This window comes from Rhineura floridana, chromosome 12 (assembly GCF_030035675.1).
Source record: "Rhineura floridana isolate rRhiFlo1 chromosome 12, rRhiFlo1.hap2, whole genome shotgun sequence".
NCBI classification, from domain to species: Eukaryota; Metazoa; Chordata; class Lepidosauria; order Squamata; family Rhineuridae; genus Rhineura; species Rhineura floridana.
The window spans coordinates 11,739,647-11,760,306 of NC_084491.1; the positions used below are offsets into that span (position 1 = coordinate 11,739,647).

A 20,660-nucleotide genomic window follows, 5' to 3' on the forward strand; every position below is an offset into this window, starting at 1 on the left:
GCACTCAGGTCCTGCTTGCAGGCTTCCCTTTGGTGCATCTGGTTGGCCATTGTAAGAACTGGGTGCTGGGCTAATTGAGCCTTTAGCATGATCCAGCAGAGCTTTTAATATGTGTGTATGTATTTTTACAATATCTAACAAAACATCAATATTGAAGTCTCAAAGCAAAAAATTCGGCTTTCTGTGAGAATTGCATCAGAGCACCTCAAGAAGATGACATAAAAATGTTTAAGACTTCAGTCTCTCCATGTGTTTATTTTTGTTTATCACTGTCATAATTATGTGGTTTCTGCATCATCCCAGGATCCAGAACCAACATGTCTGAAGTGCTGTTTAGATGCTTTAAAAATCTCACACACGTATATACACGCATAAACATTTGCTATATATTGAATGTGGTGGCTGGGACTCAGTGGTATTGTGGCTACTGGGAGTTATGGGGCAAAGTTGAGGTGAGCAATAGGTGTGGAAGGAGAGACTCAACTGGCTAGTCAATCTGATGAGCTAGTGGACCACGTCTAGAGGAACAGATACACATATGCAGTATATAATACATTGAAATAGGTACCACAAAGTACTTTAGAGCCAGGGTCAGTTCTCTCAACTGGGGAGGAGGCTGGTTAACCCTTTCCCCTGTGCCGTTTCCTGGTGCAGATTGCGCTTCTCCACCCTCAGTTGCTGTGTACAAACATTTAAAGCAGGGATGGGAAACCTCGGGCCCGGGGGCCAAATGCAGCCCTCCAGGTCTCTCTTAAGCAGCTCTCAGTACTCTCCCAGGTTCTCCCCAGCCCTTCCGTCATATACTCCTTGAGTGATTTTGCTTGGCTGGAATGTGTCCATGAACTCCAATAACGCCTCTTGGTTACCTGGATGGAGGGCAGAGAAGCGTTTGTGAGTGTGTGTAGAAACTAGCCTACTGTACAAAAGGTAAAATTTAGGTTTGTTGCCATGCCCACTTTTGTCTCTGGCCCTGCCCACCACTAGGAATGTGTCCCCCGGAAGATTGCCCAGATTATGGCCCTTAGTCTGCAAAAGGTTCCCCATCCCTGATTTAAAGAGACAGGAGACCCAATCATAGATCTCTAAAGGTTTGTCTCGTTTGGCCCTTCTTTTAAATTGAGATATAGAAGCTCAGCTAGCTAGTTTATGGAGTGTTAATGTAATTTAGGATCAGTTTATACCTGGCTTCTATGAGCAGGCCTGGTGATGTGTTCCATCAGGGATCTGATTAATGACCTGCTGCTGCCTGCCTAGGACTGCAAACACAAACCTAGCTGAGTTTAGCATGGTGGCCACAAGTTGTGCTGGCCCGGTTGTAGAGTCAGTGGAATCAAATGGTCTTTGCTAATATACATCATTCAGTCTGCAGGTAAGTATTACTCTTTTGAATGCTCCTCTGTGTCAAAAACTCTCTGTGCATAGAAAAACAGTATGTCAGAGAACATACTAGGACGGCTAAAACATTCTCTCTGGCATGATAGCTTTTGATATGCATGCTAGGCTGTTCTTTTTTGAGGAGAGCATTCAAGCATGTAACCTTTCAGATACAGCTTGAAGTGGTACAATCCTGTAAAAGTTTTACTACTTGATTCTGCTGATTTGTATTACAGTTTTGTGATGTGCGCTTGGAAATTCCACCTTAAGTTATTATTCCCCCAGTTTAAGTAGAGCCGGTGTCTAAAATACCCACTGTTTGATTCTGAACTTTCATTGTAATCCAGGGATGGGGAACCCGTCATCTAACAGATGTTGTTGGATTCCAACATCCATCAGCCCTAGCCAGCATGGCCAATGGTCAGGGATGATGGGGAGAACATTTGGAGGGCCACAGGGTTCTCCATCCATGTTGTACAAATGAATTGTTCAGAAAACTGGAAAGCTGTAATATCTGGCCTCTCTTCACTGTTTTTGTATCGGAAGGCAAAAACACCACTTATAGTTGTGTCTTTAAGGGTAAAATTCTATCCCAGCCTCAGATGATTAGGTCCAGATTGCCAGAGCCAGAACGATCTGCAAAGGCTCCCAAAGAAGAAGGAGGAAATTTCTATTGGGTGTTCAGCCAATATAAATGAGCAGAAATTGAGCTGAATGTTGAAGCTGGCTAGATTGCAACTGAATTGCAACTGGTTAGATTGCAAATGAATTAGCCTCCTTGCGGATGAATTGGCCCCTCCCTACTGTAACTTCCTTTTCTCTTCCTTCTAGGCTGATTCTGGGTAAACCATTGGGGGAAGGCTGCTTTGGACAGGTGGTGCTTGCTGAGGCAATAGGGCTAGACAAGGACAAGCCAAACCGAGTGACCAAAGTGGCAGTGAAGATGCTAAAATGTAAGTAGTGACCTTCATGTGGCTTTTCTCCAGGTTGCTCCATGTTTCTTTCCAAATCTGAAAGAGCTGCACATTTCCTTTGTTGCAGGTGACTCTTGAGGGGCAATCGCTGACTTTGTGCCATTAAGGGTCTTAAGTCTGTGTTTTTTAAAATTTGTAAATATTTTCATCTATGGGCTGGTTAGGTTCATCAGTTGATGATTGCAACATTAGGTGATTACTGCATCCCAAAATGGATTTCATAGCTTCTACAGAAAAGAGCAACTAATAATCAGGTAGCTGAGGTTCTTTCCTCAGGAACAGGGATAGGAAATCTGGGGGCCTAATGCAGTCCTCCAGGCCTCTCTATCTGGCCCTTGGGACTCTCCCCAACCACACTATCTCTTCCCAGGCCGTACTGCTCACCAGCCCTGCTTTGCCACCTCCTTAAGTGTTTGTGCCACACTGGAATGCATCCAAACAAACCACAAGCTATGAATCAAGAGCAAACCCCCGTTTCAGCTCATGATTTGTCTGGAGTGAGACAAATCATGAGCTGGGGTTCAGGTAACATGTTGAAACAAACCCTGGCTTAGCTCAGAGCAGTGTAGCAGCAATAGGATCAGAGAGGAGCAAAGCAGCCATGGTCTCCTTTCCAGGAACCCGTACTTTTGTGCTAAGCCATGGTTTGGCATAGAGTTACATGCCAGTCTGGTCAATGCCAGACTCCAGTTCAGTTGAAAAAAATGCAGAAATGTAGGCAGTCCAAATAGGTATCCAAGTGTGATTGACAATTATAAACTCTCTGTCTATATTAATTTATAACATTTAAGTCAAGGTGGCTGGAATGTTTTTATTGTTAATGCCAGCTGACAATGTTTCTTCTGCTATATTTGCAAAAAGTAAATTAAAATAAGAAAAAAAGAAAATTCATAAAAGTAATTCTGTAAATAGAAACATCACCAATTGCAATATCAGAGCTCTGCTTGCCACCATTCCAGTTATTTTGCAGAAATTCATTTATACATGCCTCTAGGCAGCCAAGAGATTTGTGTGTCTATCCAAATGGTGATATCATAAGGGAGGAATGTGTTCTGGAGTTTCCCCAAGCCATATATCCATTCCTCCAACTCACCAGCTACATTTACAATTGCTTATTATTTATTTTCTATTCTACTCTGATGTGGGGCTCCCAATGGTCTCCTGTCCAAGTCCACACCTGCTGAGCTTCAGCAATGCTGCAGCCTGAGATGATCCAGCAGAAAGGAGTGGAAAGGGGCAGTGTGTCAATAGAATCACAGAGTTGGAAGGTACCTCAAAGGCCATCCTGTGCAACCCCTGTTGATGTAGGAACTATTACAGCACGCCTGATAGGTGGCCATCCAACCTCTACCTCTGGAGGACCAAATGTTCTCTACCACTGTTTTAACACCTTCAAAGGCAGTCCATTCCACCATCAAACAGCTTGTACCATTAGAAACTTCTTCCTAATGTTTAGTATAAACCCTGTCTACCTTGTCATTTGAACCCACTGGTTCATATTCTACCTTCTAGAACAACCAAGAACAAATTTTGTGTCCATCATCTAAGTGTCATCCCTTCAGTATTTGAAGATGGGTATCGTATCACCTTAGTCATCTCACCTCCAGGCTAAACATACACAACTCCTTCAAACTTTTATTTATTTCTTTAGACAATTTATATATTGCTTAATTGCAATCATCATAAGACTTGATCTCCAGGCCCCTCACTTTCTTTGTTGTCCTATTCTGGACACGTTCCAATTTGTTGATACCTTTCTTAAGCTGCAGCCAGTTTCACTTTCTCTACTCTTACCTTCATCCCTAGGGCGGCAGTTGTAGGGTCAGACACCACTTCTCAGGGGTGAGGTGACGGGGCAGATTTGGCCCAGGAGCTCTCGTTGCTAAGTCCTCCTTGAGCTGTCCTTAGTCCTAACCACCAGGAACGATGTGTTTTTCTTCCTCAGCCGACGCCACAGAAAAAGATCTGTCAGACTTGATCTCTGAGATGGAGATGATGAAGATGATCGGCAAGCATAAGAACATCATCAACCTTCTTGGAGCTTGTACTCAGGATGGTAAGAGCTGAACGTACCTTCCTAGGAAAGAGAGATGGCTGCTCAATGATAGAGCACCTGCTTTGCATGCAAAATGTCCCCAGTTCAATCCTTGACCCTTCCAGTTAAAAGGAACAGGTAGCAGCTGATGGGGAAGAGATGCTGCCAGTCAGAGTAGGCAGTACTGGGCTAGATGGATCAGTGGTTTGATTTGGTATAAAGCAGAATTCTGTATTCTTACTTGAGAATGGTTGTGTGGTCTTACCATTCCAAAGTCAGTTGGAAAAGTGTTGAGGAACCAGAGGAATGTCTGTGTGGTAAGCACTGAGTTCTGTGAAAAAGAGTGTGGGTCCCCTGATTTATTATAAAGCACTGTGGAGTAGATCAGCATAGACCTAAGCAAACCCCACTTCCACAGGGAAAAACTACACAGATGACCAGGTCGTGATACAGACATGGAGAGTTATATTCTCCTTGTACCGCTCTAGTGCAAATCCTCTCCCTCTTCCTGCCACTCATTGCTTGCCACACAAAATGACCATGTTCAGTTGGATACCAGAAATGTCAGAGTGTATTAGGACTAGGGCTGTGTCACTATCTGAATAAAAGTCTGTCTTCTCTGCATCAGGTCCACTGTATGTGATAGTGGAGTATGCATCCAAAGGGAACCTGAGGGAATACCTGCAGGCTCGGCGCCCCCCAGGCATGGAATATTGCTACAACCCCACCCACATCCCAGAAGAACAGCTCTCTTTCAAAGACCTGGTGTCCTGCACGTACCAAGTTGCCCGAGGCATGGAATACCTTGCATCCAAAAAGGTGAGCAATAATATCAGGAAGGAATGGTAGTATGCACAGTTAGACAAGAAGGAGAGAGTTATTGAAGGGGCTGCTGTGGAGGCAACCAAAGGCAGGCACCAGCTAATGAATGAATGAAATTTATATCCTCCCCCCCCCCAGACTTAAAAGGAGTCCAGAACTGCAAACAAAAGGTGATAAAACAATAAAAATATCAACGTATTTTAAACAAAGCATGTTAAAAACATCTTTAAAACAAAAACATCTTAACAACAGTTCTCATATAGATGCAGACTGGCATAAATGTCTCTACTTAAAAGACTTGCTGGAAGAGGAAGGTTTTCGATAGGTGCTGAAAAGACTTATATAGACAGTGCTCATCTAATATTTAAGGGTAGGGAATTCTGTACATTGTCTGCTGCAAAAGGGGCAGAAGGGTTGTGCTGACATTTGGATGCTACCTTTTTTGAACACAGGCATGTAGAAAACCAATGCCCTCTTTTGCTTGCTTGTTTGTTTGCTTGTTTGTTTGCTTGTTTGTTTGCTTGTTTGTTTGTTTGTTTGTTTGTTTGTTTGTTTGTTTGTTTCGGCTTTTATACCGCCCATAGCAAAGCTCTCTGGGCGGTGTACATCAAATAAAAACACTTCACATATAATTTAAAAACCAACTGGTCATCAAGTTACAAAAGGATGTATCATATCACTGTCTGTTAAAACATCAAATACAAATACTAAAATATTAATATATTGAGTGTTAAAAATATTAAACATTAAAATGCCTGGGCAAAGAGGAAGGTTTTCACCTGGCGCCGAAAGGATAGTAATGTAGGTGCCAGGCAAACCTCGTCAGGAAGGGTGTTCCATAGTTCGGGGGCCACCACCGAGAAGGCCCTCTTTCTTGTAGTCGCCTTCCGGGCGTCTCTGTGAGTAGGCACCCGGAGGAGGGCCTTCGATGTTGAGCGCAGTGTACGGGTAGGTTCATATCGGGAGAGACATTTCATCAGGTATTGCGGGCCCATGCCATGTAAGGCTTTATAGGTTAAAACCGGCACCTTGAATTGGGCCCGGAAACATATAGGCAGCCAGTGCAAGTGGGCCAGAATCGGTGTTATGTGCTCCGACCGCTTGGTTCCAGTTATTAATCTGGCCGCTGCATTCTGCACGAGCTGCAGCTTCCAAACCGTCTTCAAGGGCAACCCCACGTATAGTGCATTGCAGTAGTCCAATTTTGAGGTTACCAGAGCATGAACAACTGAAGTAAGATGTTCCCTGTCCAGATATGGGCGTAGCTGGGCCACCAGCCTAAGTTGGCAAAAAGCACTCCGTGCCACTGAGGCCACCTGCGCCTCAAGTGACAAGGACAGGTCCAAAAGGACTCCCAAGCTGCGCACTTGATCCTTCAAGGGGAGTGTAACCTCATCCAGAACAGGTCGAACATCCATCTGGTCAGGGGATCCATTTACTAACAGCATCTCAGTCTTGTCTGGATTGAGTTTCAATTTGTTCGCTCTCATCCAGTCCATTATCGCGGCCAGGCATCGGTTTAGCACCTTGACGGCCTCACCTGAGGAAGATGAAAAGGAGAAGTAGAGCTGCGTATCATCAGCATACTGATGAGAACGCACTCCAAAACTCCTAATGACCGCACCCAACGGCTTCATATAGATGTTAAAGAGCATGGGGGACAGAACTGATCCCTGCGGAACTCCATATTGAAGCGCCCAGGGCATCGAGTAGTGCTCCCCAAGCACCACTTTCTGGAGACGGCCTGCAAGATAGGAGCGGAACCACCGCCAAGCAGTACCTCCAACTCCCAAATCCGCAAGCCTCCCCAGAAGGATACCATGGTTGATGGTATCAAAAGCTGCTGAGAGATCAAGGAGAATTAACAGAGTTACACTCCCTCTGTCTTTCTCCCGACAAAGGTCATCGTACAGGGCGACCAAGGCCGTCTCCGTGCCAAAACCGGGCCTGAAACCTGATTGAAATGGATTGAAATTTGCTTATTATTTGATTGGATTTATAACTTGTATGCAGAGTTCTATTGAAGTGCAAACAAAAATGCGTAATGAAGTAATTGGGCAGCAAGTGCAGCTTCTCAAGAGCATCAAGGCTGTTGCCAACGTTCTCTGTCCACTAGCTCAACAGTGAGTTTTAATATTGTGCAACGGGAATCCAGTGCAATAACAGCTAGTAGAAATTCATTGTGCAACAGACTGTGCAGTCTATCGTGCTGCAAAGTTACTATTAAGCTGCGTATGCATTCTCTTGAACAACGTTCCACTGGAGGAAAACACTTTGCCAGCAGAACAAGTATACTGCTAAGTGACTTTAACTTGGTGCTACATTGGATACAACCCTCAGTGTTCAAATTTCTGAAAAGTGAGTTTCTTTCCCTCATGACGAGGAGTTATGTAAGGCTGCTGGGACCTGAGTAGTCCCTTGCGTAAGAGAAGTCATTCATATTTGCTTGGTTTCCATCATAAATACAGGCTGCAGGTTATCTTGGCACAGAACTTTCCTTTTTTTCTATTATGCCCAATACTTTATTTTCAGCCTGCACTTCAGCCTGCACTACAATTCCTACAGTGAGGAATATGCCACGGCCTTCCTGGGCTGTTTCATTCTTGGAGGTCTCTAACAATCTGTGTCTTATCCTTAGTGCATCCACCGAGATCTGGCTGCCAGGAATGTGTTGGTGACTGAAGACAGTGTGATGAAGATTGCTGATTTTGGCCTGGCTCGAGACATTCATCACATAGATTACTATAAGAAGACAACAAATGTGAGTGGCATATCCAGGAGAAGGAGTCAGTCATTCTGAGCTATGATTACCACGTAACACAGCCAGTGTGTATTCTTTGCAGAAAATGTGTAGTTATCTCATATTTGCATTTGGTGCAATGCAGAAACCTTTCTGAACCTAAGGAGGTCTGGGACTGGCCAGTGCCTGGATAGTAGATCAGTCCTTTTCAGGTTTTTCTTCCTCCATGCAATTAACATTGCATACTCATCCCCACTTCCTCCCCTATGCAATGTCAATCAGGAGAGAGGAATGCCTGAAGAGGGCTACTGTATGCTTTTAGCTCCCCGGAGGGAAGGTGAGATGTGTGGGCCTCTCCTTCCCTCTCCATATAAATCAGGGGTGAAGAACCTCTTTATCTGCCCCCACCTCCCACGCACCAACTTTGGCAGGTGGTCATGTCATAATGACATGAGATGATTGACACCTGTCAGCATGCAGCACTTTCCACAGGGCTTCCCAAATGCCTGACAATCAGCTGTTGGTTGCGCACTTGTGAAACATTGCCCTAGGAGCTGTACAGGCAGTGCTCCACACTTTCCTGCCCCAAACTTGATTCCATGTATTACATCAGTTGTAGGACAGATAAGAGTGGGGCTTGGCTGATATAGGTTGAATGGGGAGTCCTGATGTACCAAATCTGGACTGTGGGCCAGAGGTTCCCCACTCCAATTTAAACACACACAATTATTTGTTAAGAAAAACTAAATTCTATATAAGTTATACATGTTAAGAAAATGCATGTACATTAGCTTTAATTTATTTTGCTTCTGCAAGTCCCAGGTAGCGGTAAGAAACCAAAGCTGGGTGGAAAATCCAGTTTTGTGGCTTCCCAAGGAGTCCATGGAGCTGATGGGAGCCAATTAGAGTGAAAAGAGGTGAGTCAGTCACTGAGAAGATTCTTCTCAGTAGCTAACACACAGCCTCCCTTTTATGCTGATTGGCTCCTGGGGACATCTGTTGTAGTGGAGTGTGGACTTGTGAGATGACAGGGAGAGCAAGGGAGACGAGGGAAAGTGGAAAAGGAGGGTTGCTGTGAAAGGGCATGGTGTGACTGTCATGAAGGGAACCTGCTGCTATGCTACTGCTTTTCCTCCTTCCCCCTTCAACGGCGTATATTTGTCAAGGGAGAAAAAAGAAACCACCCCCATCACTTAGGACCAAGGGGACAGAGGCTTCATGGAGCAAACCTCAAGGGTACCATGGCACCCATAGACACCACACTGGTGACCCATTTTGGATCAATTAATTGAAATTCAGGACCAAGTTTCAAAATGCATCTCTAAAGGAAATACTTTGTGCTAGAGAACATAATGCTTTAATTAAATCTCATGGGTTTTCTCATGCATACTTGGCTGGCGTTCAGCCAGAAGCACAATATTAAAGTGGATTGAAAGATGTATTCATGCAATCTGATGGGAAGGGCTGCCCTGTAGTGTTACATGTTTAAATTGATTAATGATTATGGAAGGAGGTTTTTTATCTTAAGTATCATTTAAGAAAGCACCAGCGCTTCTTCTGTTTCAGTAGATACCCTTTTGAATATTGCATAGTTGATCTGATTCCTTTTGAAACACTGTATACATAATTAAGGTGTTATGGGGAGCTTACCATGTTTCTTGTAATGTCATATGTATACGGAAACAAGAGTTAAATATCAATTTTTTGCTAGCCAACAGAACTAGTCAAAATAAAACATTGGGTACTTCCAGAAATAGACAATGTAGCAGCACCAAATCATTGTTGTTCTGCTTTAAGCTGGAAGTTGCTCAGTTGCTTGTATACCTTTGGGTAACAAACAACTAATAAATCTAAATGGCATAGCAATTCTGTTTCTGTATTTTTAACATTCTGTAGCCAAGTCAGCAGTCCTCCTTTCCCCAGCCCCCAAATGTTGGAAGGAGGCCTTTTTGGCTGAGACTATTGGGGGGGGGGGAGAAGCGTTAAATATTCCCTCTCCCAACACTGCACTTCCAAACGTGATTCTTCTCCCACTGTAGTTGCGGAGTGGGGGGAGGAGAAGAGCAGATAAAAAGAATGTAAAGGTAAAGTTGTTTAGAAAAGGAAGGGTTGAAGTGATTGCTAATTCCTAGAGAGGAAAGACAGACTATAGAGAGGGAAATGGTTAGAAGACACTAGATCAAGTGTGGGGAACCTTTGGCCCTTCAGATGTTGCAGAATTACAACTGCCATCATCCCTGGCCATCCGTCATGCTTGTTAGGACTGATAGAAGCTATTTTTCAGCAACATCTGGGGGGGTCAAAGGTTCATATTCTAGACCAGGATAGCAGTGTGATAGGTCATCTGCACCAGAGGAAATTGCACAGCTATTCCTTTTGAGTTACAAACAAGTCAGATTTTTCTCCTCTCCAAAAAAGAAGATGTCGACGTTGAACAGTGGAAAACATGAAAGGGGAATATAAACTGTGGCTGTTCCACAGTCCAGTGTGGAAGTAGCCATTGCCTCCTGTGCCTTTGCAGCTTGTACCCCCTTTTTTTAGCTGTACACATGGTTGTTTTTGGGGGGAGGTTAGAAGTGTTCATTTTTTTTTGTATTGTTCTGTTATGGCCTAGCAGTATGAGAAAATAAACTTATTCTGGATCTAATTCTGAATATGGAAATAACCTGCAGATCCCATAGACCGAGATGCTGTTAGTGGGAGGTTCTCCCGACCGGATGGTGGATGTTCAACCTGTTCTGGATGGGGTTACACTCCCCCTGAAGGAGCAGGTTCGTAGTTTGGGAGTTCTTTTAGAACCTTCACTGTCACTTGAGGATCAAGTAGCCTTGGTGGCACGGAGTGCCTTTTACCAACTTCGTTTGGTGGCCCAACTTCACCCCTATCTGGATAGGGATGACCTCACTTCAGTTGTCCATGCTCTGGTAACCTCTAAACTAGATTACTGCAATGTGCTCTATGTGGGGCTGCCTTTGAAGACGGTTCGGAAACTGCAGCTCGTGCAAAATGCAGCAGCCAGATTGATAACGGGGACCAGGCGGTCCGAACATATAACACCGATTCTGGCCCGCTTGCATTGGCTGCCTATATGTTTCCGGGCCCGGTTCAAGGTGCTGGTTTTAACCTATAAAGCCTTATACGGCGTGGGACCACGATACCTGATGGAACGCCTCTCCCGATATGAACCTACCCGTACGCTATGCTCAGCATCGAAGACCCTCCTCCGGGTGCCTACTCAGAGGGAGGCTTGGAGGGTGGCGACAAGAAAGAGGGCCTTCTCAGTGGCGGCCCCCAAATTATGGAATAGTCTTCCTGACGAGGTACGCCTGGCGCCGACATTACTATCTTTTCGGCGCCAGGTTAAAACTTTCCTCTTTTCCCAGGCATTTTAGTATGTGTAAAAATGTTTGTTTTTAAACTTTAAATTTTAAGCTTTTAAAGACTGTTTTAAATATGTGTTTCATTGTATTTTATTGTATTTTATGTTGATTGTTGTGAACTGCCCAGGGAGCTTCGGCTATGGGCGGTATATAAATTTAATAAAATGAAAATGAAATGAAAAATAGCTTCAGATGACTCAAGCAAGTGAGACAAACCACATGCTTCAGGGAAAACTGAAAAGTCTTCCTGGATCTCCAGACACTTGTAGCCTGGGGGAAGTTTCCTTCCTATCCTGGAAACTAACAGTCAACTATATCCCCTAAGTATAATCAGTGTACTCTAATAATAGAGTAGTGGGACAAGTTTGCAAAACAGAGCAGACCTGAAGCACTCTGCTAAATTCAAAGCAATGCAGCACCTCTGTATTGTGTTGTCTCTCCCCTTATAATTGTTTGTTTGTCATTAATGTGCTGCCAAAGCTTCCTGTGGCTCTTACAGGGTTGTTTTTGTTCTATGGTATAATGTATTTATTTATATTTTTAAGTGTTGTGAGGTGCTTGGAGACCTTCGGGTAGCAAGAGACTAACAATAATAATAGCATTATTTATTATCCTGCCCTTCCTCCAAAGGAGCCCATGGCAGCAAACTTATCAATAGTAAATCAATTAACCTCTCCCTTACTCTCCTCTCTTCTGTGTGGCTTTGGGCTGACATCCTGGTCTTTCCTATTTTCTAGGGTCGCTTGCCGGTCAAGTGGATGGCCCCTGAGGCTTTGTTTGACAGGATATACACCCATCAGAGTGACGTGTGAGTATCTTTTTTGCTATTGGTATATGAACCTAAAGTAAGCCAGGCATTGATTCATCTAGCTTATAGTGTCTAATGTAACTGGCTGTGGCTCTAAGGCAAAGATTTCCCCCCAGTCCAGCTTCCATGAGATCCTTTCTCAGACTGGAGATGCCAGGAATTGAGGCAAAGACTTTCTCCGTACAAACCGCCCGGTTTTTGCCTTCAACTGTCATCTGCTAAGCCTTTGGTGCCACTGTATTTGCAGCTGAGCTCCAATCCCACTCCTTGATGAGTCATTATGGTTATGGCTCTTCCTTGGCGGGCATCTTTGCTTAGGGCCCTGCTTGTCTGATTTCCCTCCCTTTTGTATGCAGATAGTAGCCTCTTTAACCTTCTGGCATCTTCAATTAGGCCTGGTATGTTGGATAAGATTCCCAAAGGTGAAACAGCATAATAAATAATGCTATTATTGTTGCTAGTCTGTAATTCATCTTAGCTTAATGAAATGCTCATTCTTACAAGCAGGAACAGGGTTTTCAGTCTGTGTGTTATTTGGCAGAGAGGTTTGTTTGTCTGAATCCTGCTGCCAATTCCAGTCTTATGCTAATCCAAACTCCCACTTCTTCTGTTTGTTGAAAATAACGTTCATTTCACTTCCACAAGAATACCTTTTTTTTTAAATGGATTATACTGGTTCATAAAGGGTATTTCTATGTTTAGAAATGCTTTGGTGAGGAAGCACATTCAAAACGAGTATTTGTGCAGATGTTTTTAAAAATTCAGATTAAGGCAGAAGTGAGACAGACTTATGAATGAACACATAGCTCTCTCATAGGAATGAAGCTATCTAGATCCTCCATGTACATAGGTAGTCTACCACTAGATATCAGGTGTTGGGGTACCCCCAGGCAATCCTCTCGGGGAAGGCTGTTTCCTTCGTGCTTTCCTTGTGGGCTATCTGGAAACATCTGGTAACATCTGGTTGGCTGTTGTTGGAAACAGATGCTGGGGTCATAGGCTTCTTGTTCTAATCCAGCAGGGTTATTTTTTTCTCAAGCCAAACAAGCACAACCTGTTTACATTTCTGCTATGATTCCCACCATGTACACAGCACTGAATTTGCAATGTGCTTTGCACTATTTAGCTTTATTCAGAGCCAGGCCAAGACATTTTGCTGCCTGGGGCAAAGAACAAAATGGTTCTCTCTCTCTCTCTCTCTCTCTCTCTCTCTCTCTCTCTCTCTCTCTCTCTCTCTCACTCACACACACACACACACACACACACACACACACACACACACACACACACACACACACACACAGAGCTCAGTTATACATAGAGAAGTCATCTGGAATGACACTTTAAACTTACTTCAAAGCATTCTCCGCTGCACCTGAGGGCAACAAGCAAGCTTAGGGGGCACACACAGCTCTGCCCATTTTTTGCCCCTCAAAATCTGCTGCCTAAGGCAGCTTTCTCCTTCTGCCTAATGGTAGGGCCAGCCCTGACTTCATCGATGCAATTTATATCCCATTATTTGACACACATGAAACCCAAAGTCATAGAATCATAGAATAGTAGAGTTGGAAGGGGCCTATAAGGCCATCAAGTCCAACCCCCTGCGCAATGCAGGAATCCAAATTGAAGCATTCCTGACAGATGGCTGCCCAACTGCCTCTTGAATGCCTACAGTGTCAGAGAGCCCACAACCCTTCTAGATAATTGGTTCCATTGTCGTATGGCTCTAACACAGCCTTTCCCAACCAGTGTGCCTTCAGATGTTGTTGGACCACAACTCCCATCTTCCTGACCATTGGCAATGCTGGCTGAGGCTGATGGGAGTTGTGGTCCAACAACATTGGAGGCACACTGGTTGGGAAAGGCTGCTCTAACAGTTAGGAAGTTTTTCCTGATGTCCAGTCGAAATCTGGCTTCCTGCAACTTGAGCCCATTATTCCATGTCCTGCACTCTGGGACGATCGAGAAGTCCCAGCCCTTCTCTATGTGACAACCTTTCTTGAAGAGTGCTATCATATCTCCCCTCAGTCTTCTCTTCTCCAGGCTAAACATGCCCAGTTCTTTCAGTCTCTCCTCATAGGGCTTGGTTTCCAGTCCCCTGATCATCCTTGTTGCCCTCCTCTGAACCTGTTCCAGTTTGTCGGCATCCTTCTTGAAGTGCGGAAACCAGAACTGGATGCAGTACTCAAGATGAGGCCTAAGCAGTGCTGAATAGAGGGGAACTAATACTTCATGCAATTTGGAAACTATACTTCTCTTAATGCAGTCTAATATAGCATTTGCCTTTTTTGCAGCCACATCGCACTGTTGGCTCATATTCAGCTTGCGATCAATGACAATTCCAAGACCCTTCTCACATGTCGTATTGCTGAGCCAAGTCCTTGAAGCAGCTCGCAGTACAATAAAACTATTCCATTTAAAACATTGTAATTTAAAGGATAAAAACCATGAAGAAATAGCACTGTGAGGACAGGGAAAACATAGTTGAGAAAAACAGTTTTTTAAAATACAGATTTTTTAAAATAAAAAGCTAAAGCCCAAACAAAACTGCCATATATGGAGAACTTTTAGTTCCACTAAAGGGGCGGAACGGAACCTTCATGAGATGATTTGGAGAACAAGTGTGTCCTGGCATCTTAATGTAACTCCCTCCTTCCCTCGTGCTCTTAAGAGGGAGGTCAATGGTGGAGAAGCTGAGGCAGACTGTTATGCCACACAGCTGAATATGTGTCATATCTGAATTTGGTGTTGTGCTTTTCTATCAGATAGATGATGTTGAGAGCCCCATTGGTTAGAGCAGAGGTAGCCAACATGGCGCCCTCCAGATTTGGGATGGGATTCAGCACTAGTCTTACTCAGAGTAGACCGAGTGAAGTTAATGGACATGACTAGCTTAGGTTCATTAGTTTCAGTGGGTCTACTCTGAGTAGGACTTAGCTGAATACCAACCCATTGTTTGACTCCAACTCCCATCAGTCCCACCCACCATGCCCAGTAGTCAGGGATGATGGGAACTGTAGCCCAGTAACATCTGGAGGGAACCACATTGGCTACCCTTTGCTTAGAATGTCAGACTAGGACCTGGGAGACCAGGGTTCAAATCATCACTCCTCCAGGAAGCTCACTAGATGACCTGGGCAGAGAGAGAGAGAGAGCAATTAACATTTTAACACATGGTGTCTTTGCCCTTGGGTCAGATGGTCCTTCGGCGTTCTGCTGTGGGAGATCTTCACACTGGGTGGATCGCCATACCCAGGAGTGCCAGTGGAGGAGCTCTTCAAGCTGCTGAAAGAGGGGCATCGAATGGACAAGCCCAGCAATTGTACCAATGAACTGTGAGTGTCTCCTCCTGGCTCTTTTGGGGGGCAGAGAGGAGGGCAGGCGGCATGTCCAGCTTTCAAATCATGGGAATTCTATTGGTATCTGGCAAGGAGGGGAGACAGTGCACTTTCAGGCCCCACTTTCAGGTACAACGTAGGAAGCGGACCTTTAGTGTAGTGGCACCTTCCCTTTGGGATTCCCTCCCCTTAAATATTAGGCAGGTGCCATCTCTGTTATCTTTTCGACGCCTGCTGAAGACCTTCCTCTTTCAACAAGCCTTTTAAGTAGAGACCTATCCCAGTCTGCGTCTGTGCTGGAATTGCTTTTTGAGATTTTTTAAAGCTTTTTAAAGATTTATTTTAATATGTTTTGAAATATGGTTTGTTTCAATATATTTTAATGTCTGTTTTATGATGATTTAGAGTGTTTTTAGTGTTTTTGGTTGCCGCCCTGGGCTCCTACTGGGAGGAAGGGCAAGATATAAATTTAATAAATACTATAATAATTTTCAGGCCCCATCTGTACTATGCATTTAAAGCAGTTTCATACCACTTTAAACAGTCATGCCTTCCTCCAAAGAATCCTGGGAGCTGTAGTTTTTTAAGGGTGCTGAGAGTAATTAGGAGACCCCTATTCCCCTCACAGAGCTCCAGTTCCCAGAGTGGTTTAACAATTAACCTCACTTCCCCAAGGACTTTGGTTTTTAAAGTGTTGAAAGCACAATATGCAGCCAACGAACTGTTCATGTGGGGAGGAGGGAAGAGAGAACTGCACAAACATTGCCATCCCTACAGCTCTTAACTCCTTCCTGGCTCAAAGGCTATTGCCACTTTGAGCTGGCCAGAGGATATCTGTGAACAGATTGCCGAAGTGGAACCTTCTGGAACATTGGTGCCATCAGGGCAGGATTTGGGGGCAGAATGGGTCTACTCTGAGTAGGATTAGCATTGGATGCGATCCCCTACTTCTCACAGCAACCAACCAGATGCCTTTAGAAGCCCACAAGCAAGACATGAGCTCCATAGCCAGTGCTTTTGATCCTGTCCGTTATAACTAGGTACTGTTGATATCCTTATCCTCCATCCCAAATGCTAAGCAAACAAGCTTCATGCTTCTCTCTCTGCCCCCCTCCCACCAAAACAAGTCAAGAGAACTGTTAATTTAGCAATTCCTCTTCTTCTAAGAGGCCATTCCACAGCCTTGGGGCTATAGCTGTGAAGTCTCTACTCCAAATATTTGAACTTTCCATTGAGAGGGCATATGGAACAGAGCCTTGGTAGATTATCTTTGCAGGCGGGAAGAGGGGTGCTCTGAACCCAACGGTCTCTGTCCAGTTGCTGCTCTGCATCCCAAGGTCAGCCTGTTTCGATAATATGAAGTCCCCTGAGAAGTTTTGTTCATTGCCAAGCTTGCAGCAGAGCCCATGTTGAGTCCTGTCAAGCTCAGCAGCCTGGCACAACATAACAGAACCTCCCGCTGACTGGCAGATGCATATTATAGTGACTGGCAGGAGTTCAGCATTATTTTCCCAGCCCTGCTGAAAGCTCTGCATGATAATAAACAAAGACTTCCTCTCCTTTTTATTTTTGTTTTTCTCAGCAGGACAGTAACCCAAACTGACCCAGAGTAAGGCTGCTTCATTGGGGACTAACTCAGTCTTTTCTCTTGAAAGAACCTCGGTCCCTTCCCACGTTGTCCTAGCCAACCCTGCCAGTGGCCATTGTCAAGAGATTCTGTCCTCCCCTCTCCCCTCCTCTGCCTTTTAATGAGAAGGGTTGGTGCTCAGCGCTAAGAAAGCAGCTCACACAAAGTGTAACCAACTACCATCACTGCAAGCTCAAATAAACACATTTTTGGCATTGCATTTTCCTTGGTTGGCATGCACAGAAAGCCTACCAAAGGGTCCAAGCCTCATCAGTGTAACAACCTGCTTCATATTAAATTACCATCATACATGCACTCCTTTATCATTAGTCTACAAGCTAATAGCAGAAATTATACTTACCTTTAACACTGGAAAATCTTCATCAGCAAATAGTTGTTGATTATTTTGACTCGTATTTATAAAAAGCAACAACCAACAATTAACAAACAGTGTGCATTTATTTTCAGTAGTTTAAAAGCAATCGGTGAGCAATAAAGATCATAAACCATTTTGCAAATTTGTTTGTTCCATTTATATTGCACCTTTCCTCCAAGGAGCTCAAGATGGCTTACATGGTTCTCTTCCTCTCCATTTTATCTTCACAACAACCCCGTGAGGTACATTAGGCTGAGACACTATGACTGGGCCAAGGTTACCCAGAGAGATTGATAGTTATATGTGTTAGGGTAGCCTTGGCCAACCTGGTGCCCTCCAGATGCTTTGGACTACATGCCCATTAGCTCCAGCCAGCACAAATTGCTGTCCAAAACATTTGGAGGCCATGAGATTGGAGAAGACTGTGTTAAGGAATAGCAGTGATCATGTTAAATGGTCATGCTGCATTGGTTAAGAAGAGAAGCCCTGCTGGGTTTGAGTAAGAAACATAAGAAGAGCCTGCTGGATCAGGCCAGTGGCCCATCTAGTCCAGCATCCTGCTCTCACCAAGGCCAGTCGGATCCCACTGGGAATCCCAAAAGCAAGACCTCAGCACAGGAGCACTCTCCCTGCCTAACATTTCCAGCAACTGGTACTCAGAAGAACTATGGAGGCAGAGCATAGCCATCATGGCTAGTAGCCATGATAGCCTTATCCTCCACGTATTTGTCTAATCCAGTTTGACAGCCATCAAGTGGTGGCCATCACTGCGTCCTGTGGGAGCAAATTCTATAGCTTACCTCTGTGCTATGTGAAGAAGTGCTTTCTCACTGAGCATCCTGTTCATGAAGTCCATGTCAGTGAGCATGTGGTTTTCCAAAAGTGGCCAACCAGATGCCTCTGGAAAGTTGGCTACACAAAGAGTGGAGAACCTTTTTTGAGGGAAGGGCCACATCACCTGGGTGGAAAGCCTTTGGGGCCACATTCCATTAGTGGGTGGTGTCAGACCAACATTTTATCACACATCCTTAACACAAACACACATGCATGCACAGAGCTTATTTCCCAGGAAACTGGCATTTATTGTTAGTAACTCCACTCAAGTTTCACCCTCCATTCTCTCTGGACTTCTTGTTTTACAAAGTTTGTAAGAAAGAAAAAAGAAAGAAAAAGCTTTCTAACATCCTTTACCTGTCCTGATCCTACAAAAAGCAAAAAGAACTCTGTAATCCCACCAAAAGAATGCAAATAACATCAGTTCACAAGTGACCTACAGCCTACGATTTCAAAATACAGTTGGCATCCTGAAAATTGCATGCATGCCATTACAAAATGCATGGACACTTTTTCCATATAAGCAAGGAATACAAGACTACTTCTTTGTTGAGACATTTCCCACTTTGCTTTGATCTTCTTGCAGAGGAAGGAGCTCTTGCAGAAGTTTTGCACTACTTCAAGGGCTTGTTCCCTCTCAGTTGGTTCCCTAAACAGCTGGTGGCCCTAGGAGTTCTAGAGGACCTTCTCCTCCTTTGGGCCAGGACTTCCCCACCCCTGGCATCCAAGCAGAGTGATGAGAGGACCTGAGAGTGATGGCCTTGTCCTGCTGCCTACTCACAGAACCTGATATTCTGCCATCTACTGCCTCTGTACCCAGAGGTTCCATTTAGCATTCACGGCTTTGACAGAATCTGTTGCTTTTCTTGAATCTGTTTATAACATAGGAAAATAAAAGTTTCACTATTTTCCCCAGTTGCATGGGTTTGTCCCATGTTCGGTTGGGTGTTCTGAAACTCTATGCTAAACATGCTTCATCATCAAATTCTGCTATTGGAATAAGTAACTGAAGTTGCATATACTAGAAGATTTATAAAATAGGTCCTTGTTGCAAAATCGAAGGGGGTGGCGGCTGCACAAATCTGAATTCCGTTGTGTGTCTGTTGAAGAGGAATAGAGGAAAACCCCAGCAGTTCATGGGTCCAGTGAAGTGAGAACCCGCTTCCTAAGTTCCTGCACCATTAGAGCTGGGGACACTGGAACAGGTTCTCACTTTTTGAGCAGGACCCTGCCTGATCAGAAGCAGAGGGCCTGATGGTATTCTACCCAGAGGCCCTCAAGGACCTAGAGCTGACCCAGTAGGATAGAGGCAGAAGGGGAGATTGTGATGCATGGAATGCTGGGGGTAGTAACACAGGTGGGGCAGCATGAGGCAAGTTATCGAGGGCTGTGCAGATTGTAACTCTCATCCCTCTCTCCACACCCCTCCTATGAACCAGAACACCAGAAAGTTTATCTGGTTTTTAACCGTAAATAGAATCTAACTCGCATTCTCATTTTCTTCCTTTGTGAATAGAATACCATTTTTTTTTAAATGCAGGATCCGCTAATCTCAACATTCAGTGAAAGCTGCTGGGTTTTCATTCATGAGGCCTTAATATCTGTACAGCAACAAAACCGTGTGGAATGCTGTACAGACCTGGAAGCTATCCGGTCCTTCACCCAGGAGTCCTACAGTCTGTACCATTGAGAAATATATGCTCTAGGCATGGCACTGAGGATTCCTAGACATCTTCCTTCCTCATGCTACTGATGTGGCTTTTGATCTGTCTCTCTCTTTTGGGTTCTGTGTTGCCTGGGACATGCTTTCATTCATTGTCCTCTCTGCCCAGGTACATGATGATGCGAGATTGCTGGCATGCTGTTCCCTCCCAGAGACCCACATTTAAGCAGCTGGTAGAAGACTTAGACAGGATTGTGGCCATGACTTCTAACCAGGTAAAAGATGCCTTCTTCTGAAGACCACACTCCTCCATTTTGGAGAGTGTCATTCTGTCTTTCTGTGAGGCTGCGAGGAGCTCTCTGCTTGTTTCTAACTGAACCATTGGTTCAAAGCTTAACCCTTGCATGGAACAGCATCCTTGGAATCCCTGGTTTTTGGTGCCTTCTGGATCTTCTTTCTGACTTTGGGGCCTAGGGTTGATGGCTACACTGGAGAGGTTCACTGGAGCAGACTCTATTTTGGTGCCTTCTTTGCAGTAAGCCTACTTTTCTCTGGGGATGGAGAAATTCAGGTTGAACTGGCTCAGTGTAGCTTTTAGGCCAGTCTCACTCTCTGGGGCTCTTTCATGGACATTTGTCTCTTTATGGCTCCATTCCTCTGTCTTCTGGGCTCCAATTCCTGGGACAGTA

General features: G+C 44.5%; 1 protein-coding gene across 10 annotated transcripts in view; it reads left to right on the top strand.

The window, feature by feature from the left end:
* The window catches only part of FGFR1 (fibroblast growth factor receptor 1), a 126,040-nt gene that overhangs the window by 103,942 nt on the left and 1,438 nt on the right, over positions 1-20,660 (top strand). For all 10 annotated transcript variants that reach the window (XM_061592556.1, XM_061592560.1, XM_061592552.1 and 7 more), the window contains 7 exons: positions 2,206-2,327; positions 4,294-4,404; positions 5,012-5,202; positions 7,844-7,966; positions 12,063-12,133; positions 15,331-15,468; positions 20,141-20,246. In XM_061592556.1, the coding sequence (XP_061448540.1) occupies positions 2,206-2,327; positions 4,294-4,404; positions 5,012-5,202; positions 7,844-7,966; positions 12,063-12,133; positions 15,331-15,468; positions 20,141-20,246 (862 nt within the window). The remainder of the gene's footprint in view (positions 1-2,205; positions 2,328-4,293; positions 4,405-5,011; positions 5,203-7,843; positions 7,967-12,062; positions 12,134-15,330; positions 15,469-20,140; positions 20,247-20,660) is intronic.